Genomic DNA, 24,887 nt, shown 5'->3' on the forward strand with positions numbered 1-24,887 from the left:
CGATTATGATGCGCATTCCTGCGACAAGATGACAACCCTTTTTTTTTTTCTTGGAAGTATTCCCAAAATTGAGTAGCCTAGACTTTCTTGAACGCAAATCCAGGTAAGATTAACAAGCAGTCATTTTATCGGCCCCGGCCATCGGTAAATTTACACACGGCTCTGTATAAACTTCCTCGCCAATGATATCCATCGCTCATCACATCGTTTTGTGTTTTCATTACTCTACAGTGCCTTATTGACACTCATTTCGACGTGCCAATCAGCATTTCCTGGACCACAGAGAACCAGGTTCTCGTGCATAGGGCTGGGTGGCCCGAGCATGAACAAGTCAAGGGGCACGCTCTCTTTCTTGCTACCCAGCCATCCACATCGAGGGGGTCACAAGGGCAACCCCATGTGTGATTTCACTTTCTACATATGTTACTGGAATGATAATTGATGACGTGGACGACTAGATACATGGAATTCATTCGCTGGCATATCTTCACAAGCCGCTAGGCCGACTACACCCCGTTCACCTGATCGATCGGGATTTTGTCAAGCTTCTAGGCGCTGTTCAACAAACCTGCAGTGAAGTGAATGTGGAGTCGTGGAAGACAGTTTGCGAGATGGAGTGCTATGCGAATCAGAAATACAGAAGGTGAGATTCAAATTGTGCTCTAGGGCCGAGTGGTAGGAGTCAGCTGTAAAAGTGCGCTGTCATGATATATGACTCCTGTTTCCATGACTCTAGATGGATTTGGGGTAAATAAACAAATGGTCTATCTAGGTGCAAGATGCAAGGTCGCTGAATAAACACCAGAATTGTGTCATAAAACACGGTCTAGGACAAAATGACGCTGGCAAGCTCAGTAATCCACAAACCCATCCCAGAGGCACCAGGTCTCTCGCCATGGTTCAACTCATTTGTATTCTCCGATCAATTTGAAGTAGATATCGCTGTCGCCGTTACGTCACCAAATTGGGGAGCGGCGAGCCTCTCACATTTCCCATCCTGGGGGTCGGAATGCCCGGACACATGAAGATTTTCAAACACCTCGGGCCTTGGTCGTAACCATCCCGCCGTCGCAGGACCAATATAGAGCAGCGGATCATACTTATCCTTCACAGATCTTCAAGTTTGCGGGGAGTTAGCGGCCAAAACTCGGGATCCTGTGGCATCGGCGTCTGCTTCCACGGCCAATGAAGAAACGGTAGTCAAGGTGGAGCAGAATATTGGCCAGTGCATCGCTGGCAACTTCCAATTGGACAGCATGAGATAACATCTCATGCAGTTTGAGCAGAGAACAAGACTTTTGTCGAATAGACAACGATCGAGTCTGGGGTCCTTCATTTTGCCGTCAAGCGTGAATTTTCAAAACCATACATCGGGGAGGTTGGGGCTGAAAGCAGACGTATCACGTAGCATTGAGCAATATAACTCCACGAACAAAAATAGACCGCTAGGACTGCCTAGTGCATCACCATGTCAGGGGCCCCGGGCACATTTATCAGTGCCCAACGAAGTATAAATATGCTTGTTTGCACCGCTGTTCAAAGGGTTACCTTTTGCTCGATCAACCGAGACCAACAATCCATTTAATTGCCTTTCAAATAGCTCGTTTGTTTCCCACGCGACAAGATACACCTAGACGAGTCGACGTTGTTCAGGTCGAATTCATATCGCTCTCGAGCCACGATGGAGGCCAGGTAGCTTTTAAGGATATAACGACGTGATTCCGCTCCACCGGCTAGAAACGGGCCTGGAAAGGAATTGTGAGTGGAATATGGAGACGGTCTTCACGAGCGCGAAATTTTCTGTGTGCTCTCGGATGGCTAAAGAGTGTCCCGGTACGAGGCACCTATTTTGACGGAAGAAAAATATTCTCCGTGGTCCTTTGGGGCCCGCGGGAACTACTAACAGATTCGTTGGAGTGATGTGTCTACTCCAGGCTAATGCGGGAAAAAGAAAAAATCTCCGGAGCCCTTCCAACTCATCAACCGCCGTTCAGCTGGTGATCCGCGAATGGAAATCGACTTGGGGAGGCAGCAGCATCTCTGGTACCTAGAGGAACGGTGAGGGAGTGTTCCATTATCAAAGGGAACAATTGGAACAGAAAAATGCCTCAGGTGTACAAAATCACGCATAGTTAATTACCTGCCACGCGATAGGTGGCCAACGGCTGTGGGCATCGGCTGAGTGGCAGAACGGCAGGTCGGGCCATCCGTTTCTCGACGGAGCTTAATTTTCCTGAACCTCGTGGTTTGGCTCCCGGGGTCTTGTGTTCCTGGCAAAACTAGGGACGAAGCTGATTTTTGGGAGGATTAGGGTTCCTAGGGGATCAATGACATGGTTTCATGTGAAGCAAAATGTGGATCGGAAACTCGTGCAACGAACTCTAGGCAACTGCGCGTATCAAGAAAATCCGAAAACCCAGTGCAACGCCACCAAGCGAACCCACGACACAGCCACCTCCATCTACGGTTTGATCTTGCCAAGCGTCGGCCCTGCTAGCTTGAGATAATCTCATGCGTCAACACCGTGCACGACGTGCACGACTCACCAGTCCCATCGCGAACCGAGCGGCAGTTTCGCGATCAAATGACGAATGAGGTATTGGCTAGGGCTACCGGGGGAGTGTTCCCGGACCAACTCAGCAGTCCCGAAGCGAAGTACTGGGCTACAGATAATTATGAGGGATTTGTAGCTAAGATCTTGCACCGATCTGGCAGCCCGGGGGAAGTGACCGCACACCGGTGCCTGGGAGTTGTTTCCTTGGGGTCAATCCCGTTCGGTTTCATTATTGCAGTGGAGGCATCCAAGGTGCAAATCTCCAGCCGAGGCCTCTCGAAAATCCCTCACGTTGTAACCATGACCAAATTTTCCACGTCCCGCAAAGGCCTTTCTAGAGCGTAGGCTCATTTCCTGCTGTTTTTCTTCTCCCGGCTACAACCACGATTCCACTGGGGTTCTTGCGAGACCTGCTCCGTGCACCTGGGACCCGCTGTGCGCGATAAAAAAGAAAAAAGAAAAAGTACCGCATCTATACTACGGCCGCCATAGACACCGAGATTTTGCCCCTGGCCCGAGCTCCCCACGCTACATGCAAAAACTGAAACAAATACTAATTAAAAAATAATAAATAAAAAAGGCTACCCAGAGGTACAGAACCCTCCGAAAAAGCATATGTCAGTCCCACTGTCAGGCGATCCTGTGGCTGTGACGCCAAATCACGACGAGGCTGCAAGTCCTTCGACACAGCAAAACGCGCCCATTCCTATTTCAGCAGTTGTCGGTAATCCCACTTGGAGTAGCTAGGGTACATCCAAAGGAATTTTTTGTGTCATCGTATGTCATAGCTTCCCCCACCCCTCCCTGGATGGCCCCTCAGTCCTACCTGAGGTACTGGGGTATTCCGTAAATGCGGGTCTGGTCGATCAATGGTTTCGGGAAAGGTATAAAATCTGGAAGGCCCTACCCTGCCTTTACACCTTCCTTTCATCTCATCGAGGGATGCTCATCGACGGTCAAAAGTGGGCTTGTGAAGCTTGCATACGGGGCCACCGTGTGAGCAGCTGCAAACATCATGGTAAGTGCAAGGACCAACTCCTTTCCACGATAAGCTTTTTCTATATCTCGAGGCCGTGACTCGCACAAACGCACTAGTTAACCACCCGAACACTCAGTAGATCGACCGTTGATTCGCATCAAGCGCAAGGGGCGACCCTTCGCGACATGCTCGATCTGTCATTCTACGCCGTGCTCGGCGCCGACCGAACACGCGCGGCAAAAGCGCGAGGCAGAGCTCAAACATCCTTCAAAAGTAACGCAAACACGCCACACAGCCGTTTCCAGCACCCGGAAGGCAGATCTTCGGCCAGACGAGAAGAGATGCAGACGGTATGGTGCTGATGTTTCGTGGTTCTTAGAAAGCAACGCACGGCAGACTCTATCCGCGCCATCACAATCCCAACGGCTTCCAACCCATCGCGCCTCGTCCGAGTGGAAAAAACTCGCGCGGTTCCTCGTCGGCTCGTGTGTCTCGCTCCGGGTCGTCGGCGTCGCACACCTCCGTCCGCGCGAACTCTCGTCGTGATTCTGCCAGCACGGGACCCTGGTCGGGGTCGGAGGGGTCGGGCAATGAGTCGAGTGGTCGGACGCAGTCCGCTATGAGTGGTCCCGTGTCCGGAAGTAACAGTCGTGCTGGGTCCGGCGGGCTCTCGCGTTCGGCGGACAATCTCGCGCTGGATCCCGTGCTATCCAGCGATATGTTTGATCCCGCCTACAACCTTCTACCTTCCACTTTGTCTGGAGCATCGCTGGTACAGAACGCGCCACTGATCAGTCCTCTCGAGAGCGTGAACCCGTTCGACTTCCCGTTGGACCCCTCGCTGACTCTCGATGATGGAGCGCTGCGGTACTTGGAGGATATGGAGGTTGATATTACGGAGGGAATTACGGAGGAGGTCTTTCATGTGGAGGATTGGTCGAGGTATATGTGGTCGCCGGAGACCGGGTTCGAGCATTTAGACGCAGGATATCCTCCTGTGTCTCGATGACATATGGTGGTCCCGGGTGGGAAGGTTATGACCCTGATGATTATGATTGAACATGAATGATTCTGTAGAGTAGGTTGAGATAAAATGGGCGGGCTGTGGTGTGATTTTACAAAGATTTTCTTGACTTCTGCGCAAGATATGAATATATTTCAAAGCTTTAACGTGTCCCAAGTTTGGCTAGCTTCTACAAGCCAGAGAAAATTGAACTTCGAATGATTTTCCCGGGGTTCACTCTCCGGGGCACCTCGGGAAGAACCGTAATTGCAACGATATATTTCAGGGGAAAGCGTCAATTCAGCGATGCAATCCCTGAATATCTGCACATTTGCCAACTAAAACACGTCACCGGCCAACTGTACAACGAGATAACGGAAATTAAATCCGTCAAGGTACATACCTGAAAGTCTGTCTGTCCCCCGCCCATTTGTACAACGAGATATCGGAGATTAAATCCGTCAAGGTACATACCTGAAAGTCTGTCACCCGTCCACTTGGTGTTCAGGCGCCAGGGGGGAATGGCTCTTTACAGTCTCAATCGCTCTTCCAAAGTCTAACTAAATTCCTAATTTTTAAGGACCAAAATATACATTAATTTTAAGGTAGAGCAAAGTACATAGACTTAAATCTACTTAATAATTGCATGGTCGGTGCGGTGGTTCTATGTCTCCATCCACAATTGCTGCCGAGCAACGACTGTCAGGTCAGCGTTTGACGGGTCATGTCATGCTACCTATGCTATGCTCCCAATACGCAAAATTGCCTAAATTGGAAAACGCTAATTTCAGGGTCCTTCGCATTGTTGGGCCGTGAGTCCCACTTTGACGTGGTTGGCATGTCACAAAAACCATTACTCCGATACAAGTTGATAAAGGTGGATAAGATGCTGGCTGCTCACTGCCGCTCCGCAATTGGATGGCAGCCTCTGGTGTAGGTTTCGAACTCGCTTGGTTATTCCTGGGTTCGTGGTCCAAAAATGCAGTATTTGCTCTGCGATTGGCCGGTGTGCCATGTCTGGCACGGGCCCACTATGCAGGGGCGTGGTGTGCTGCGTCGTTACGATCGGTCTTGAGATGGATTTATTAGAGCTTTCCCATTACAGGTGAGCCTCAGGGTTCTCCAACCGTTTCGTTTTCCGTCATGTTTTTGATTTAGGCGGAATTACTTTGACACCCGGATCTCGATACGGTGGACTTGGAATTAGTAAATCTTCATCCTGGAATGGAAGTTTGTTTAGAGTTAGGGATGTTTGTATCTTGAAAGTTATCAGTCAGCTAAAAAATGCTAGTGCCAAATAATAGCAGTTGCTAACACTCCGTGATTACAGTTCACGCTTCTCTCGGAGATGTTCGTGTCCATCCATATCGGGAATTGACTTCGATAAATAAACGGAAAAGAACGAAAGCTCGGGCCTGGAATGTTGTAACCACCTGAAGACCACGTCCATTCTTGACCTAACTCTATTCCGAGATATCTTGGACAAGTTTATCGAAGCTCAACTTATGCTTCATCTTGCTTTTGCAGGTAACTGATGATGCTCTTCTCACTATTATTAGGCCTGGTTGGGCTAGCAGCTGCCGTAGATCAATCTAATGGCACTTGCTCAAGCACAGCCTATATCACAGCGAGAGGAATCTCACCTACTGCCCCCGGTAAGCTCTTTTTATTCAAAGGCATACGTTTGTGAATCAAGAACTTGGACTGATGTTTCAAAATCTACAGCTGTAACAGTCGCAACCGATAACAGTGGTCAATATACGGCAATCGGCGATGCGATATCCTATGCCCAGGAAAACAACATCCCGACAATCACAGTTCTGCCAGGAACGTATCCACCTGTCATAGTATCTGCAACACCGTCCGTCGCAGTCCTCGGTCAAACCAACGATGAAAACGACTACACGCAAAATAAGGTCGTTGTCTCGAACGATGGAACGGCTCTCACACTATCAGCCGATGTTGACGGGATCACTGTCAAAAACATCAACTTCATTGATACATCATCCTCCAGCGAAGCGGTATCGCTCAAAGGACACAAAATTGGATTCTATCACTGCCAATTCATCTCCGGTACAAGGGCGATCACAAACAATGCTGGCATCGGCTTGATTGCGAATAGCTATATCGAAGCATCCGACACAATGATTGCCGGCGAAGGCAATCTCTACGTTTTCGACACAGATATTGTCCCCACTGAGGACTCGGTAGTGATCGCCAAAGCCAATGGCATCACATCCAAAGGCAAGCTACAGAAATCGACCATTGTCTTCGATCGATCATCAATATACCAAGAGGCGAGAGGAAGCACCAGCAATGTTTATCTGGCCGGTGCTTCTGGCAAAGGCTCTGTCATCGTATACCGCAATTCTGTGCTGGGAGGTTTAATTGCACCTTCCGGTGTGCATGTCGACAGCACATCACAGGATAAGAACAACTTCTACGCGGAATATGCCAACACCGGCCCCGGAGCTTATTCAAACAACAAGGCTGCCAGAGCTGACTACATCAACCAGCTAGAGCCCTCAGACATGTCCTCCTACAGCGTTGGCGCGGTTTTGTCAGGAGGGCGCTTAATAGGGCACTTCTGGCAAACGGAATTGGCGAGATATGATACTAACTGGGTCGATCCCTGTACCCTTGCAGCTATTGATAGCGCCGATGTTGTTGGTCCCTACTCATTTTCAGGAGAGGGATCCGGAGCTGGGTCTCAGTCTTGGTCTTCAGGAGGCGGTTCTTCGGGGTCTTCCGGGGGTGATGGATCTGGATCCCCTGGACATATTTCCGGTAATGGCTCAGGATCTGCAGCTTCTGGAGGCTCAGGGTCCTCGGGAAATGGTTCTGATTCCAATGGTTCTGGCTCCTCTGGCTCGTCGGGCAATGATTCTGGGCCATCTGGTACTACTTCGCCTTGTACTACTTTGCCCAGTGCTGCTCCGTCTCATACTGCTTCGTCTACTGCTTCGTCTACTCCTTCGTCTCCTCCTGCTTCGCCTAGTGCTGCTCCGTCTCATACTACTTCGTCTCCTGCTTCACCTAGTGCTGCTCCGTCTCATACTGCTTCGTCTCATACGACTTCCTCTTATACGACTTCCTCTCATACGACTTCGTCTCATCCGCCTCCTATCTCGTCTCATACGACTTCGTCTCATACTGCTTCGTCTACTACTTCGTCTCCTGCTTCGCCTAGTGCTGCTTCGTCTCATACTGCTTCGTCTTATACTACTTCGTCTCATCCGCCTCCTATCTCGTCTCACACGACTTCGTCTCATACGACTTTATCTCCTCCTGCTTTGCCTAGTGCTGCTCTATCTCATACTACTTCGTCTTCTTCTGCTTCGCCTAGTGCTGCTCCGTCTCATACTGCTTCTTCTCATACTACTTCGTCTCATCCGCCTCCTATCTCGTCTCATCCGCCTCCTATCTCGTCTCATCCGCCTCCTATCTCGTCTCATCCGCCTCCTATCTCGTCTCATCCGCCTCCTATCTCGTCTCACACGACTTCGTCTCATACGACTTCATCTCATCCACCTCCTATCTCGTCTCATACTACTTCGTCTTATACTACTTCGTCTCATACTACTCCTTGTACTACTACTACTTCGCCTAGTGCTGCTCTACCTCATACTGCGTCGCCTCATACTACTTCGTCTCATACGACTTCGTCTCATACTACTTCCTCTCATACGACTTCGTCTCATACTACTTCGTCTCATACTACTTCGTCTCATACAACTTCGTCTCATACAACTTCGTCTCATACAACTTCGTCTCATCCGCCTCCTATCTCGTCTCACACGACTTCCTCTCACACGACTTCCTCTCATACGACTTCCTCTTATATGACTTCCTCTCATACTACTTCGTCTCCTCCTGCTTCGCCTAGTGCTGCTTCGTCTCATACGACTTCATCTCATCCGCCTCCTATCTCGTCTCATACTACTTCGTCTCATACTACTCCTTGTACTACTACTACTTCGCCTAGTACTGCTTCGCCTAGTGCTGCTCTATCTTATACTGCTTCGCCTTATACGACTTCCTCTCATACGACTTCGTCTCATACTACTTCATCTCCTCCTGCTTTGCCTAATGCTGCTCTATCTCATACTACTTCGTCTCATTCACCTCCTATCTCGTCTCACACAACTTCGTCTTACACAACTTTGTCTCACACAACTTCGTCTCATTCGCCTCCTATTTCGTCTCACACAACTTCGTCTCATACGACTTCCTCTCATACTATTACGTCTACTTCTGCTTCGCCTAGTGCTGCTCCGTCTCATACTGCTTCGTCCCATACTACTTCGTCCCATTCGTCTCATACGACTTCATCTCATCCACCTCCTATCTCGTCTCATACGACCTCCTCTCATACTACTTCATCTCCTCCTGCTTCGCCTAGTGCTGCTCCGTCTCATACCGCTTCGTCTCATACTACTTCGTCTGGGACTGCTTCGCCTAGTACTGTCTCGTCTAGTACTGCTTCTTCTGGAAACGATTCCAGTCCAGATTCCTCCGGGGACACGTCCGGTATAACCTCAAGCTCAGGCTCAGGGTCTTCTGATACTGCCTCGGGATTTGTCCCTGGCACCAGCACCGGTGATGGATCAGCCTCTGGCTCAAACTCGGGAAATGGCTCGGGACCCTCCACATCAATTACAACCCTTTCTACCATCGTTGTAGTCACTGATGATGCAACTTCCTGCGTTACAGAGACAGTTTCTGGCTCAATTTCTGGGTCAGAGATGACTACAACTGTTGATGTGACACCAGATGCCGTGACCGAGACAACAACACGTGTAACAATGACTTCGGCCACCATTATAACCACCGAGCCGGCCGTGACTTATACAAGAACCTCAATCATTAACATTGACATTGGACTGGGCACTGATATCATCTCACTGATTCACCTTCGCACTGAAGTGCCTGCTTCGTTCATAAAGACAGAGACTGGCGAGGCCACATCTACTGTCGTCAACACAGTTACTGGCAAGAATTTCACCAAGATTGTACACAGTACACTCTCAATAACCGAAACTATCACTGCTTCGCCATCCCTCGTCACCTCAGCTCAGACCGTTACAACGACCAATGTCAAGACCTTCAGTCCAAGGACATCGAGGAGTACCTTCACATTAACAACTACACTTGGAGCAACTACGACGAAATCGATCAAGCCAACCACCATCACATCGAGCTTGACTTCCACTGAGACGGCCACAAAGAACGTAACGACAACCCTCAGGTGTATCCCAGTATCAAAAGCCAAGCGGGGTCTTCTTGCGCCCATGTCCTATACTGCTTCTTCCACTGTGACCAGTACTTCAACGGTGACTAACTACGTGACCACCTCAACGAGAATCATCTCACCAGCCACCGCCTATACGGCAGACATGGTCACGAAGATAAGAACAGTCAAGCCCAAGACTATAACTTCTACCGTCACCTCAGTTTCCACCAAGACTTTCACCTCCACAATCACGAACGGCACAAGTTATGTCACATTCACAAGCACTTCGTCCATAGTTCACACAAAATCCACTCGGAAACCATTAACCCAAACAGTCACGGTATTCCCGACCAAGACATCATTCACCACTTTGAATGGATCAACCGTGGTATCAACGAGTCTCACTACCTTTACGTTCAAGTCAACCGTTCACCCAACGCCATCAACGACCGTGGTCACGACAACATTCACTGTGGAGGTCACATCAGCGCTGCCAGTCATAACTTCTCGAGCAATCAAGACGATTACGCGAACCAACTCCCCTGTCACCATCACGTCTCAAGAAACCTCTACCTCGATCGAGGTCGTCAAGACTATCATTTCGACGACCACTAACGCCCACACACTATTTTCAGAAGGTGCTATAACCTGCTCTGTTTGATGATTTATTGTATCAGCCACGAATATCCTTGGTTCTTGTTTCTATTTTTGTTCATTCTGTTTATTGCGGTCTTTGAGCGAACTGTACCTATAATTAATATCTTCTAATTTATATCCTTTGTACGATAATCTGATGCCCGCCGGTATACAAATCTCCCCAAAACTCTATTTATAGTACTCGGCCGAAGGGCCCAGACCTCCCCTTTTTTGACCTAAATCTCGTATTCCTCTGGAAAGCCGAGGGTCGCATTACAGAGTCCAACCGGAAGGCATTGCTCTCGACTTCGTCTACCGTACCCCGCAGTTTATTCCCGAGGCTGGTGGTTTCCCCGGTCCAGTTATCGCCATGTCGCCTGCAGAACTCCTCCTCCTGTTCTTCTTTTACACGCCAGATGGGGATTAGGGCAATTTATAATACGGGCTGAGTATGCTGTAGCCGAGAAACTATTTATGTTCATGGTAGAATCCGTTTGAATGCAGTATTGATAGCAAGAAATCTGGTATTTCGCTGCGAAGCCACCACAAGAAACAAAGAAACGTGGTATATGAGCCAAACAGACTGAAGATTCTCAATATGCAGGTAAGAGATATAGATGTGAAGGATGTGAAAGATGTGAAAGATCCAGCCAGACCCGGACTGTACAGTGATCAATATAGATAGGAAAAGTAATGCCGCAAAGGCAAAAGCGTATGGGGTATGCAATGACGAGAGTGAGGGGGTTGTTGGATACAGGAAGACGTAGAATACAGTTAGTTGATGAGCTTGTTGCTGGCAGTGTGGATGATGTTGGCAACCCGGTTGATCCAATGTTGGGCAAGGTTCCAGTCGCCCGCGTTGATGCTGTCGCGAATGGCCGGGAAAATGGAAGCATCGTAGCCGGACCACAGCTCGGGTCCGTAGACGACGTGGCGGAACTGGGTGCGGTTCGGAATCCCGCCACCTTCTTCCAGATCCAGTAAGTGGGTATCAAAACTGGCCATGCGGACGTTGTGGTTGACTCGTTGAATCGCCATGACGTTGCTTTCGTACCCGCCAGAGCCCCAAACACTGTCGTGCCAGATCTGATTCCACTGTTGGAACCGGGCAGCATCGGCCTCGAGTTCGGCCGCGGCGTTGAACATCAGTTGCATATCAACCTGGGCGCCCTTCTTCTTTGCAAATTCATCCAAGTCTTTCACCCAGCCCGTGATGTACCTGGCGTAGGCTTCCATGTCAAAGGGCAGCATGGGGTTCTCGGAAACGTCCAGCAAAAGCAAGGCCCAGAATTCAGCGAGAAGTTTGTGATACCGGAAGCCCGGGTCACCAAACTTCTCCATCCAGTCATAGGATTCGTAGCAGCTGTGGTAGGGGTATGCACCGCCCTCAAACCCGAAATCAATGCTTGAGGTACCCGCAATATCCTGAAATGCGACGTAGTCACTACCGGCGCCGAGTGGATCAAGCTTCATGCCTTTATTATCCCAGATTTCTTTCAACGTCTTGTTGGCATAGGGATCAGAGAGGCGACCCAAGATCTGATGCACCGAGCGCTCGAAGACAGGCGATCCTGCCGCACGGAACTCGGAGCCCGACACGCCAACGTCCACGTTCAGGTAAGCGTATGCATTGTTGCGAAGGTTGTCAACCTCCTTTTCAACGTGCTCAGTCGAGCCGATGAGGTTGTACTCTTCTCCGTCCCAGCTGACGAACTCGATGGTGCGGAGTGGTCGCCATCCGTAGTTGAGCAGTTCACCAAAGGCACGCACCACCTCCAAGAAGACTGCAGTACCACTGCCGGGGTCAACACTTCCCAAGCACCATGAGTCGCGATGATTTCCAACAATGATCTTCTTGTCACGCTCCTCAAGCCCAATAATCGTTCCATGGATATTGTAAATGGGTTGTCGTTCGACTTCGTCCTGCAGATTCATCAAGTGAATGACTGGCGAATTTTGATCTCCTGTCCACCAAGCTTGAACCTTGGGCACACCACCAACCCATTCCTGGGGAACTTTAGACCCGTGTCCCTCGAGGGACTGGAGAAGTCGCTGCGCATCGCGCCAGGCGATCGGAAGACTGGGTATCTTGGTCAATCCAGGGCTGTCTTCTGGAGATAGTCTCTTCTTCTCCCCCGGGGTGGATGCGAAACCGGGGGAAAGTACGTCTCCAACGACGTGAGACATGAGGCTAACACCGCCCCGCTGTACACCATCCGAGGGCATGAAACGTCCCTTCGGATACGCCGGTCCCTGTACAAAACCGTCCTGTTGTGGATCGGAGTAAATGATGCAACCCGCCGCTCCAGCCAGCTCGGCGGCTTTAATCTTCAACGCCCGGTCGGGCTCGGTGCCGTAATAGCGCACGAGAGCGATCGAGCCGTTGAGGGAGATACCCTTATCGGCGAGTAATTGGAAATCTTCGCGGGATCCAAAGTTAGCATAGACCAGAGGTCCGGTAACGTTTCCGGACTTGGAGTGTCCATGGAACACCGGGACCTGGGAGTCGTTCTCCTCTAGTGTGGCCTCCCAAGCCAAATGAGGCGGATCAATGATGGCGACCTTGCGTCCATCATCGCGGGGATAGTTTAGGTAGACTTGGAACTCTTCTCGCAGAACCCCATCGAATCCCGCTCGGTGGAATTCCTGCTCGATCCATTCTGCCAGTACGAAACTGCCCTCGGTACCGGCGACGTGAGGGAAGTTGGTAACTCGCCTTAAATTCTCCGCGATATTTGTTTCATTGATGTGGCCCTGAACGAAGTTCTCGACCGACGAGGCGCTGTAGGACTGACCCATGACCATACGATTGTTGAGGTTGAAGATGTCGCCGATAAAGAAGACATAGACCAGGGACACCACGAGCATCAGGGCAAAGAGGCGCAGCAACATGATGCATCCATGATCCTTCATGTGCACCCGAGCATTGTTGAGGTCGAAGTTGAAGCGGAAGCTCGGCAGGCTTGGCAGGTATCGTTGTAGGGGTCGTAGCGTTCGTGTCAGACTGGAGAATCGCTTGGAGAACTGATGTCGTAAATGGGGGCGAGATCTGGACGACGACCCATGTGCAGAGTCATCCACGTCCATCTGATCCAACTCCCTCCTTAATTCATCGGTCGAGCCGCGCTCCGAGCCCGATACGGAGGAGGCGAGGTCGTCGAGGCTGCCGCGGACGGATTCGACCGTGGGTGGTTGGTAGTTTCCGGCATCGCTGCGACCGAGCAGACCCTGGCGTTCGGCATCGTTGCCATCGTCCAGGTCGGAGCGAGAGGAGGAAGGCTGGGCAGTGGCCTCTTCGTAAGAGGGGATGGGGAGAGATTGGTAGTCGAACTTATCGTCGCCCATGGCGGAACGAGGTGGGCTCCCTGGAGCCGTAACAAGCGGAGAATAATGCAGGGGTCTGGAAGATCATGATCTGCTGTCTAAGAAAAGAAACGAGCGTCCGACATGATCTTCCGCGCAAAGGAGGGGGAGGAGGGTGACGGGGTGGTGAAGGAGTGTCGATAAGGGGAGTCGGAGGTGTCGGGGATGTCTTAAGGTTGCCTTGACTTTCCCTCCCCGGACTCTCGTGGCGCAGCGACCCACGGCCTCCCTTCCACGCACCATGCGTCCGCCTCTCCTGCATGACATCTGACATGAAAAGAAGTATCATCGCGGGAGGAATATATGAATGTGCCAGTATGCAAAGAATTGTATACAATCCTAGGCCGATCATTCCCCGGTGCCCAATCTACGGGGGCGTCCCACCCGCAGTTCGGGTCGCCACTTGACATCTGACATGGATATGGGCAGAGTACTCGGCCAGGTACGAAATCCAGCCGTGAGGAACCGAGTTCCTCGACGGAGGGACCCATCCGGAATGATGCCACAGGCACAAGTGAAGCCCTCGTTGCACGGAAATCAGTGCGGTCCACTCCAGAAGACCGATAGGTGACTTTCAACGAGAGTGGATACCAGATCGATAAGATGACAGACTGAGGTTTACACGGTAGCGCTGAGAAGGTAGAAGTCGGTGAACATGGACTTGAGGGGGATAGAGCTGTTTGGTGTGCTTGGAGATACACCCGCGCGCCTGTCCCGCGGTTGCGTAGAGTCGCCCATTAGCAGTCCCCGAGTACTTGGATACCCAAGGACCTACGACCTACACGCTTCTGTAGCCAGGTACCATCGAGAGGTACCACATTCGAAGAATGCAATTTACCTAAATTATAGACCAGTTCGGCTTAAAGGAAGCACTCCAGAGACGATCCCCCCCACTTGCAGAACGTGAAAAAAAAAAAAAAATACACGGTGACTGATCGTACACTGTAGATCCGAGTACACAACAACCTCCTTTTCCCTTTAATTCAACCAGCGATCTTCTCCTGAGCTTTCTCTCCACTATAAGTTCTCTCCTTTGACCCCTCACTTTCTTCTCTCTTTTTCCTTTACTCAGCTGTGCTGGACGCTTTACTATAACCCCTCCAATACTCTTAAACCCCTCCCCCACCATGTCTGCCCGTCCCCAGAACATCGGCATCAAGGCCATTGAGGTCTACTTCCCCAGTCAGGTTGGTCTTTTTCCCTCTCGCATTGCTCAATTTCAACTAACAATTCCTTCAGTGCGTCGACCAGGCTGAGCTGGAGAAGTACGATGGCGTCAGCGCCGGCAAGTACACCATCGGTCTCGGCCAGACCAAGATGAGCTTCTGCGATGACCGTGAGGGTATGTTCAATGGCACCGAAAAGCGACAGTCGGGACGGAACAGCAAATACTAACTAGCCTGTGCATAGACATCTACTCCATGTGCCTGACCACCCTCTCCTCCCTCATGAACAAGTACAACATCGACCCCAAGTCCGTCGGTCGCCTCGAGGTCGGCACCGAGACCCTCCTGGACAAGTCCAAGTCGGTCAAGTCCGTCCTGATGCAGCTGTTCACTCCTTCCGGCAACACCAACATCGAGGGTATTGACACCGTCAACGCCTGCTACGGTGGCACCAACGCCGTCTTCAACAGCATCAACTGGGTCGAGTCCTCCGCCTGGGACGGCCGTGACGCCGTCGTTGTCTGCGGTGACATTGCTCTGTACGCCAAGGGTGCCGCCCGTCCCACCGGTGGTGCTGGCTGTGTTGCCATGCTCATCGGCCCCGACGCCCCCATCGTCTTCGAGCCCGGTCTCCGTGGCTCCTACCTCACCCACGCCTACGACTTCTACAAGCCCGACCTGACCAGCGAGTACCCCGTTGTCGACGGCCAGCACTCCCTCCGCTGCTACACCGAGGCCGTCGACGCCTGCTACAAGGCCTACGATGCCCGTGAGAAGGTTCTCAAGGCCAACCACAACGGCATCAACGGCACCAACGGCGTCACCGACGAGTCTCAGACCCCTCTGGACCGCTTCGACTACATCCTGTATCACGCCCCCACCTGCAAGCTCGTCCAGAAGTCCTACGGCCGCATGCTCTACAACGACTACCTGAACAACTCTTCCCACTCCGCCTTCGCCGAGGTCGCCCCCGAGCTGCGCGACATTCCCTACGATGCCTCCGTCACCGACAAGGCCGTTGAGAAGACCTTCATGGCTCTGACCAAGAAGCGTTTCGCCGAGCGCGTGAACCCCGGTCTGCAGGTCGCGACCCTGTGCGGTAACATGTACACCGCTACCGTCTACGCCGGCCTGGCTAGTCTGCTGAGCCACGTTACCTTCTCTCCCTCCGAGCCCAAGCGTATCGCTCTCTTCAGCTACGGCTCCGGTCTTGCCGCCTCCATGTTCAGTGCCAAGATCGTCGGCGACGTCTCCAACATGGTTGAGAAGCTCGACCTGAAGAACCGTCTCGACTCCCGCACTGTCCTGGCGCCCCAGGCCTACGATGACATGTGCAAGCTCCGCGAGCACGCTCACCTGAAGAAGAACTTCAAGCCCTCCGGTAACATCGAGACTCTCCAGAAGGGTACCTACTACCTCACCGAGGTTGACGACATGTTCCGCCGCAAGTACGAGATCAAGGCCTAATCGGTCCCTTCTGCCATTTCTTTCGCCGTTGGATATGACCCTTGTTTAGGCGGTTCCAGAAAAGATTCCCCCAAGCGTTTTTTGTTCGTTGGTGTAAGTATAGACCATTGCAAGGTTGTCCTTGCTAATATTTCTTTTTTTTAATTTCTTTTTTGATCTTCGCTTCGGCGAGATGAGTGATGAAGATAGCTGGATCCCATATCCTACTACAATAATTAAATGGATGACATGACTCAAATATTTTCTTCACAAGTATTGAATCGTAGTTCCGATTTGGAATAACTACTGGGGGTATCAAACAAATAATCAACCTTGGTCCTAAACACTCAGCAGCGGTGGATCCAACGCCAACAAAGAAGGATGGTCCGCCAAACTCTGCCAAAACCCAGCCTCGGCATCCCACAGATCCTGGCTCAGCAACGCCGCCCAGTCATCGCTGCCTTCCTCGTGTCCTGCTTCAAGAGGAGGCTGCCCCGCATCCGAGTGGAAGGAATCCAGGAACCGCTGGATAGTCGACGTGGCCTTGGACAGCAGTGCATAATTCGGGTCGCCAGGTTTGACGATAGTTCCAATTTGTACTTCTGCGACGAACACGCTTAGGTCTTGGAGGATCTTGTTGCGGGATATCCCCGGGGCATGGGGGTGTTGTTTTAGGAGTGCTAGGAGGAGGATTCCTGCAGCTGGGAGGCCGTAGTAAGCAACCTATAGTTTATCAGTTCTGAATACCATACTCCCATTGGGCCAGTGAATGTACCTTCCAGATAAGACCAGTCCCAGAATTGGTCAATTGCTCACGGAGGAGAATTATTTCGACCACGAGGGCGAGCATCTGCCCTGCTGTTTCAATGATTGGAATATCAGGCTCGGTGAGTGTATTCAACAATAGCAGACGAAGCAGGAAGAGGACGTGTAGATGTGTCAATCGCACATGAGCGAGGAAGTCTCGCTCGAACGGGCTCCGAGCGCACTGTTTCAGGCTGCTCTCTAGCCGAAAGTGGGCTGGGAGGGCCTCCCATTGTTCTTCCGCTTTTCTTTGAATTATACTAGATCATCATGTTAGTGCTTATATCAAGCGGTTTAGAGATGGGGGGACATTACCTCGCCCGCTGGCCACATGCAGCATCATGCTTATCTTGTAACAACTCCCACACCTCCTCTTTCAGGAAAGCGCAGAGCGCAGACCAGCGCGTATCTGCTCTATACCCAGGTTTCGAATCCGGATCCCATTCATTTGAGCTGCTCTGGCCCGGCGTCTGATGGTCAAACGGGATCTGGAAATGGCAGAAACGCTTGTTCATCCGCGGTGGCCTCCCAAGAAAGATTGCAATGTTCTTGTCCGCGGAGTAGATTCTGGCAAATGCAGTTTTGCGCAGTTCCATCAGAAAGAGGGGGATTCCCGGTTTGGTCTCCAAATTCTCGTGGTAACCAAGTGCAAAGGTTGAGGATATTACATCACCAAGTTTGCGCCACGAGTGGTAGCCTAGTTCATTGGTAAGTAATCGAGATTTTTGGAGTAGAGAGAGATGGAACTCACTTTGGTCACCATCCACGTAGGAGTGTACAATGAAATTCTCATACTGCACAATCAACTGCAGATCATTCAAGCAGTCTAGAGAAAGGGAGACCTCCAGAGCGAAATCACTCAGCTTGGTCACAAGTCTCCTCAGCGTATATTGATCTTCTTCAGCTGTATAAAGCAATGGAAAGAAGGGTATATCAATGGTAGCTCTGCTCACGGCCGCAAAGAAAATCCCCAGCGTTTCCCATCGGGCATTATGATCCAGAAACTGGGCCGAGAACGTGCCGAGATCGGAGTGCTCGTTGAACTGCAGCGGCTTGGCGGAGTTTTCCAGTAAACGTCGCGCATAGACCAAATGCCAGTTGTCATCATGGAGTGTAAAGAGCTGACTCACGCTCTCGGCACATCGTGCGACGAACGGCTCTGCGAGGGCCAGATTGGCTCCTTTGGCTAACCAGAACGTGACCAGCTCCTTCATAGCAGACAGTGGATAACGGGTTAGCAGGTGCCTAAGGACATCTGCACCTTGCAGCAACATGTAGTTGTCACCGACCGATTGCGGCGCCTCCGTTTCCGGGGCATTGTGACTGTGGTCGTCGGACGCGATATGTTTGAAAATGGCGGCATGGCTGGACGAGCCCAAGTACCCGGGATTCGGATACGGATTTCGCCTGGGACTGAAGGATGGCGACGGGTCTGGCGAGCGTAGACTGTAGGGTCAAATGTCAATATCGCAATTCCCGAGTCCCAATTCCCAGTTTCGAGTCACTCGTACCTCGGTTTCTCGGTGCGCCTCCGCTTGAACGGCGCCGTGCGGTAGATACAGATACCTCCGCTGCTTTGACAGCGCGAGCAAACGGGCTGCCCGTGATCGCAGGCTTGTTTAGCCTTCCGACAAGTCTCGCAGGCGGCCAGGCGCGTTGCCATTGCGGAGTTCTGTCCGCAGAGAAATTCCTCGGCTACCGACGGGATATCGGCCAGTCGGCGATAAGATGTGGGGGAGGAGCGGGGAGATGTTGATAGTTACCCCGAGTGGCTTTATAAGACATGCGATCTGCACCTACATCTGCATCTCACCAGGTACATCAACATACTCAACATGACGGATAACATCAAATTGGCCGATTACCTGTTCACCCGACTGCGCCAGTTGGGTGTTGGCTCCGTCTTCGGTGTCCCCGGTGACTACAACTTGCGTCTGCTGGATTACGTCGTGCCTGCTGGCCTGCACTGGGTGGGCAACTGCAATGAGCTCAACGCTGCGTATGCCGCCGATGGCTACTCTCGCATCAACGGCCTATCGGCGCTGATTACCACCTTCGGCGTCGGCGAGCTGTCTGCAGCAAACGGCATCGCATGTGCTTACGCTGAGAGATCCCCCGTCATCCACATCGTTGGCACCCCTCCGCGGCCTCTCCGGACCTCGCGTGCATTGATGCATCACACTTTCGCGGACGGCGAGTATGGTCGTTTTGCTGCCATGGCTACTCACATCACCGCTGCTCAGACTGCGCTGGCGGACACGCTCACGGCGCCAGATAAGATTGACTGGATCTTGCAGCAAGCGCTCATCCACAGCCGGCCTGTGTATCTTGAACTGCCCGATGACATGCCCGGTGTTCTTGTTTCGGCGGCAAACCTGAAGACCCCTATCCGTATTCCAGAGGTGCCCAGCCCAGACCATGAGGAGCAGGTCCTAGCCCGCATTGTGGATCGAGTGTACAGCGCCAAACAACCCGTCATCTTGGTGGATGGCGAAAGCAGAGCACTTGGAATCTTGGATCAGCTTGACACTCTCATCAAAACGACGAAATGGCCCACCTGGACCTCCGTCTACGGCAAGGGACTCGTAAATGAATCCTACGACAACGTGTACGGCTTGTATGCCGCTGGATTTGGTGACGAGCCATCAAAGGAATACTTCGAGTCCGCAGATCTCATCCTCACATTTGGCCCACACTACAGCGACACCAACAGCTACTTTGGGACCACAATCCCCAAGGACGCAGCCGCGATCACGTTCAAGGACAGTACCATTCAAATCGAGAGCGATGTCTACCAGGATATGTCCCCCGCTCGCGTCTTGGCCGACCTACTGAAGAAAATCGAGAACGATTCCCGAGTCGTCAGACAAGGAGGACCCCCGAAGCAAGAGGTGACCACCAGCGACATCAAAGACACAGACGTCGTCGCCCAGAACAACTTCTACCGCCTCATCAACCCAATTTTCGGCGAAGGCGACATCATCCTCACAGAAACCGGCACAGCAGCCTACGGTGGCCGATTCTTCAAACTACCCCCTAAAGCCCGAACCTTCGGCGCCGTAACCTGGCTCTCAATCGGCTTCATGCTTCCCTGCACACTAGGTGCCGCCCTCGCCAAGCGAGAACTGAACCAAGCAAGCGGTGCCTCGAACCAAACGACCCTGATCATCGGGGACGGCAGTATACAGATGACAGCCCAAGAAATCAGCGTGATGATCAAGGAAAAGCTGAATATCCTGATCATCATTATCAACAATGAGGGTTACACGATCGAGCGTGTAATTCACGGTCGCAAACAAGCGTACAACGACGTGCCTTTCTGGCGGCATACGCAGGCTCTGAATTACTTCGGAGCGGACGAGGAACACGTTGCACAGAACACGTTTACGGCGCGGACTTGTGGCGAGTTGCGGGAGGTTCTGAAGAATGAGCGCGTGCACAGTGGGCAGGGAGTACGGATTCTCGAGGTGATGATGGACAGGGAGGATGTGGAGGGGCCGTTGCTTTATCTGTTGAATAAGCAGAAGGCCGAGGAGAAGGAAGGCAAGTAAACCCCCACGGATTAGAAGATCTAGCTATATAATCAACAAATAAGACTTGGAGAATAGAGCTCAATAGGATTGTGAATTTGATTCTTTATTTCAATTGATCATCTGCTCTCTATGATTACCACAGGTGCGCTCGCTTCCAAACAAAAAGAAAACAGAAAACAGCCAGCCCCGAAATCGAAGACTCTGAACGCCGGTACATTATGCCCCAAATCCCGCGATGCACACGGTGTGTGAAGAAAGAAAAAAGTAAAAAGAAGCCAACGGTATTAAACACGAAGCGTGTCAGGTCTCAGGAAGCCGTGAGGCGTCTATATTTGATCGGAAGTGTTGGGGTGTTTTGAAGCGTGTTTCAAAAGGGTTGCACCTATTTCCTGAAGCTGTCGACGCCCAGAGTAGGCGTTTCGACCATGCGATCGGTTGGTACACCCTCGTCGCGTCGTCGTGCGAAGAAACCGTCGCATTCCGAGACGATGTGTGCCCACTCGGCCAGGGCACGGCCTGCGTATTTGCTAGGGACGAGGTGATCAGAGGAGGGTGCGGATGGCAGCTCCGGAAGCGGGGAGTTTTTGGTGGTTGCTGCCCTCGGCTGGGGTTCGGGAACAGGTTCTGGAAGGTCCTTCTCTGTCGAGATTTCCGAAGGGTTTTCATCCACGGTGTTCTCTGCGGTGGACACCCCTTCTGATACTGTGTCGAACTCGGTGATTGACTTCGTTCGAGAGCGCCGGTGCTGCACGTGTAGTTGGGAAGCGACTGGGAGGCAGGGTGTGAAAAGCCGCTTGTTCTTAGTGGGCCATTGTGGCCGGTCCATCCACTCCAGGGAGAACTTGAAGAAGAACGACTGGTGAGGAGTTTTAGGTCGGGAGAGCTGGTCAGTGCTGCTGTTCGGGCTCGGCTCGTGATTCTCCAAGCATTTGCTCTCGGGCATCACTGTCAGATCGGCGCCGCCTTCAGATTCATCTGAGCTGCTGCCACCCCCTGCACTATCTGTGGATCGCAGATTTGAGTTGCCAAACATGGCCCGAAGAAGACCCCATCGTTTCTTGACAGGCTGGCCATCCGATCCAGTCGAGTCTGCAGAGCCGGACCGCCGGTGCGTCATGACTTGGTCAGTAGGGGTTGGTGGAACAACTCGGTCGAAAGAGACAAAGAGGTTCACCGGGGACATTTGATTGTCGCACCGAATAATGATAATTCGGCGCCCTGGGGCTGGCGTGCAGGGAGCAGAGGACAAAGGCGCAGTAAGGCCCTCTTCAGCCTTGGACTGGAATCCAATATAAAACTCCCAAACTCGGAGAAGCCGCTCAGAGAGAGTCTCATATATTGTACTATTTCGTTTTTTTAGTGGGTATGGCAATGGAAGAAGATAGTGGAAACTCACGAGTCGAGTGCTGAAGGCTCCCCGTTAAAACGACCGAGTCGCCAGCACAGAAGACGGTGGAAGTAGGCGCGTACCATTGGACTCCAGTGGTTGAAGTAATGGTAGAAGACGGGCTCGTGTAACAAAAAGTCCAAACATAGTCCAGCTTTCCTCTCATCAACGGCAGTCCAGGTGCCCCAGACGCAGTATAGGAAAGAAAACACCCGTACTTCAGTCAGAGAGTTATTGCTCTGCATCATCCGCCGACACACATCCAACCAGAAGCTCCAATCAAACAACTCGGTTTCGATGGACTGGGCATATCGCGTGATGATCGGGATAATCTCTTCGATAAAGTCACACAGAAGAAAGCAGGCATTGTGGTCGAATAGAGAAATCCGCTGCGCAGAGATCTTGAGAATTCCACAGAAAGTCTCAGCATAGAGCAACCGAGCACGGTTTGGTTCCGCAGAGGATTCAGAGAGGAAATCTCGCAGAAGAATAATCAGACGGTTTTCGGCCATGGATCGATTACTGTTCCTGCCACCTCCGAGAGCCTGAGCCTGAGCCGAGGCATCTGGTGACTCAATCAAGTCATCAAAGGTGATTGCGGCTGCAGAATGAGTGTTCTCAGTCATCAAATGCATCGATTGCTTGTAGATTGTGTCCTCCAGAGCGACCAGCAGCTGCGCATGGATGAGAAGCAGGCCGGGCGCCAGTATCCGCATGGCTTTCTCTGTCTCTGGCGGCAAGTACTCGGCGTACAAAATATGGATGTATTTCACAAAGACAAAGAAAAGATCCGTGTCGCGGCCGCACCAGCGTGCTATCCACGGACCGTGCCAGGGAATGTTGGCGGTGTTCAGAGGTGCCTCCGGTTTCTTGCGCAAATATCGCAGCAAATGTCCATGTGAGCTGAAGGCCAGAGGCCGTAGGGACGCAGGGAAGCTCAAAGAAAGCTCCTGGGCGTATGGTCGCATATTGCCAAGTCGAGATTTGGCAGAATCCACCAAAATGCGACGGAATACAGCAGGGGGTGTGCTCCACAGACGAACCAAAACGTCTGCTACTCCGGGGCAGAAAAAGAAGGCGTACGCACATGCTTTGCCACAGAAGGCCACCAGACTAGCTGGAGCATGTCTCATGGACATCCGTTCCACCACGAACTGCATTTGAGACAGAAGATTTTGAGTGAAGATGTTGCGGATGTTATGATGAATCGACTCAACCAAAAAGCCCGATCCCGACGAACCGGACCCATCAGACGTTTCTGATATTGAAGTTGAAGCATGTTTCAACGAGTCTGCAGGTCCGCCGTCCGGATGCACGGTGGGAAAGGGGATACGCCATTCCGGTCGAGTCATGATGCCCACAATTGCCTCCAGAAAGACGGGTCTGTCGGTTCCAGATATCGACTGGTTGTTCTTGCCATTGAGCATCTCCAGCATGCCAATCCACCATTTATTGAGAATATTCACTCGGCGATCCAAGTCTTCAGGTCGTAGATTCTTGCACGATGCATGGAGATGATGGCGGCTGAGAAAGGGGAGGAGTGAGGTTCGTATGACATTGGCTTTCAAGGAGCTCGATTTGGATTGAAACCTGGTATCTGGTCAGCAATCGATGATAGAACTGGGACCTTTTGAACTCACTTTTGATAATCCGCTTCGAGGCCGCGGAAAATGCCCCAGAGCTCGTCTTTTTTGCGCGAATGATCACTTCCACTGTTTACATAGGCTGCTGCCGCCGCTTTTGCTGCGGCCCCTTTGGGCATCGGCGGGAGAACCGGTGTTGAAACGGAGAGAGAAGCCGTGAATTTGTCGAAAGACGTCCGTTGCCGTAGCGGGTTACCACACGGGCTGCTGGGCGAGCTAGGAGTCTCTTCATTCCCTCCTTTCGCTACCACTGCAAGCATTGGCCGCCGCGGCCGTTTATACAAAATGGTTCGCTTGCGTGAGGGCTTTTCCGAATCTGAATCTGTCATCTCCGCCTTTCGTCCAGTCTTGGTAGGGGTTGTGGTAGGGGATTCTTCAGGCCGCTGCTTCGATCTCTTGGCTGACGGGGACGGGGATCGCGAAGAAGAGCTCCATGGTTTCCGTGCGAGGCTGACTATCCGCCCGGACATGGAGCGACTCTTTGACGGCCGTACAGCCGGCTCCGGCGCCCTAGTTTCCGGCACCTTGGAAGCATTGGGGATCAGCGACTCCGTGTCCTTGAGGTCCTCCGACGACGACAGCGTAAAGTGCGAAACGGCTGCGGGCGGCTCTTTCTTGGAGCGTAGGGATGTCCGTCGTAGAATGTCCTTCCCAGCGGCCACGCTTTCCTTCGTCGGCGAGTCGGACAGGGTGGGGACGGCGTAGTCGGAGAAGGTTCGCCTTAGACTCGGCTGGTCAGCTACGGCCTGGCTAGGGAGGTCAGTGTAGCTGGCGGCACGAGGGAGCAAGGCATTCCCGTCGTCGTTGGTGTAGCTGCTCTGGGTCTCGAGGGAGGGCAAAGGCATGGTCTTGAGGGAGGTAGGTCAGGGGAGCGACTGTCGACGAGTGCACATTTCCTCCGGGGGCGTGGACGTGAGAGAGGTGTTGAAGAAGGCCAGCTCCTCCATGCACCCAGAGATTCCCGTCGGTATGATTTCTCAGTGCTGCATTGCAAGGCGAAGAAGGGAAACAAGGCACCACAACAAACGGGGGGCCTTCTCAATAAAGAGATTGCTAGCGACAGAAGCTCGGACGAGTCAGATAGAGGACGGGTCCACTCAACGGCAAGCGCGCAGGGAGAGAAGTCGGTGACAAGTGTTG

The 24,887-nt window shown here is 52.0% G+C and overlaps 7 protein-coding genes across 7 annotated transcripts; 4 read left to right on the forward strand and 3 right to left on the reverse strand.

Moving 5' to 3' along the window:
• Nucleotides 1-3,410: 3,410 nt before the first annotated feature.
• Nucleotides 3,411-4,542, forward strand: N7498_003243 (uncharacterized protein; the record flags this gene model as incomplete). Its single annotated transcript, XM_058450305.1, has 3 exons — nt 3,411-3,572; nt 3,673-3,806; nt 3,913-4,542. Exons 1-3 carry the CDS (start codon nt 3,497-3,499, stop codon nt 4,540-4,542), a joined length of 840 nt encoding a protein of 279 aa, XP_058309767.1. The 5' UTR covers nt 3,411-3,496.
• Nucleotides 4,543-6,073: 1,531 nt separating this feature from the next.
• N7498_003244 (uncharacterized protein) lies at nt 6,074-10,430 on the forward strand (the record flags this gene model as incomplete). The annotated part of the gene is made up of 2 exons (XM_058450306.1): nt 6,074-6,191; nt 6,262-10,430. 2 exons carry the CDS (start codon nt 6,074-6,076, stop codon nt 10,428-10,430), a joined length of 4,287 nt encoding a protein of 1,428 aa, XP_058309768.1.
• A 749-nt stretch (nt 10,431-11,179) lies between these two features.
• Nucleotides 11,180-13,750, reverse strand: N7498_003245 (M28 family metallopeptidase; the record flags this gene model as incomplete). The annotated part of the gene is made up of 1 exon (XM_058450307.1): nt 11,180-13,750. The coding sequence occupies one exon, from the start codon at nt 13,748-13,750 to the stop codon at nt 11,180-11,182; it is 2,571 nt and encodes an 856-aa protein (XP_058309769.1).
• A 1,145-nt stretch (nt 13,751-14,895) lies between these two features.
• erg13 (hydroxymethylglutaryl-CoA synthase) lies at nt 14,896-16,401 on the forward strand (the record flags this gene model as incomplete). Its single annotated transcript, XM_058450308.1, has 3 exons — nt 14,896-14,955; nt 15,008-15,110; nt 15,179-16,401. The coding sequence occupies 3 exons, from the start codon at nt 14,896-14,898 to the stop codon at nt 16,399-16,401; spliced, it is 1,386 nt and encodes a 461-aa protein (XP_058309770.1).
• Nucleotides 16,402-16,719: 318 nt separating this feature from the next.
• On the reverse strand, nt 16,720-18,847 carry N7498_003247 (uncharacterized protein; the record flags this gene model as incomplete). Its single annotated transcript, XM_058450309.1, has 5 exons — nt 16,720-17,103; nt 17,156-17,444; nt 17,500-17,881; nt 17,936-18,630; nt 18,696-18,847. 5 exons carry the CDS (start codon nt 18,845-18,847, stop codon nt 16,720-16,722), a joined length of 1,902 nt encoding a protein of 633 aa, XP_058309771.1.
• Nucleotides 18,848-19,019: 172 nt separating this feature from the next.
• Nucleotides 19,020-20,735, forward strand: N7498_003248 (alpha-keto acid decarboxylase family protein; the record flags this gene model as incomplete). Its single annotated transcript, XM_058450310.1, has 1 exon — nt 19,020-20,735. One exon carries the CDS (start codon nt 19,020-19,022, stop codon nt 20,733-20,735), a length of 1,716 nt encoding a protein of 571 aa, XP_058309772.1.
• A 364-nt stretch (nt 20,736-21,099) lies between these two features.
• N7498_003249 (DUF1765 domain-containing protein) lies at nt 21,100-24,592 on the reverse strand (the record flags this gene model as incomplete). The annotated part of the gene is made up of 3 exons (XM_058450311.1): nt 21,100-22,060; nt 22,114-23,694; nt 23,745-24,592. The coding sequence occupies 3 exons, from the start codon at nt 24,590-24,592 to the stop codon at nt 21,100-21,102; spliced, it is 3,390 nt and encodes a 1,129-aa protein (XP_058309773.1).
• Between the last annotated feature and the right edge of the window lie 295 nt (nt 24,593-24,887).

Source organism: Penicillium cinerascens, assembly GCF_028974065.1.
Source record: "Penicillium cinerascens strain IBT 15544 chromosome Unknown contig_24_segment0_segment0, whole genome shotgun sequence".
Classification (NCBI taxonomy): domain Eukaryota; kingdom Fungi; phylum Ascomycota; class Eurotiomycetes; order Eurotiales; family Aspergillaceae; genus Penicillium; species Penicillium cinerascens.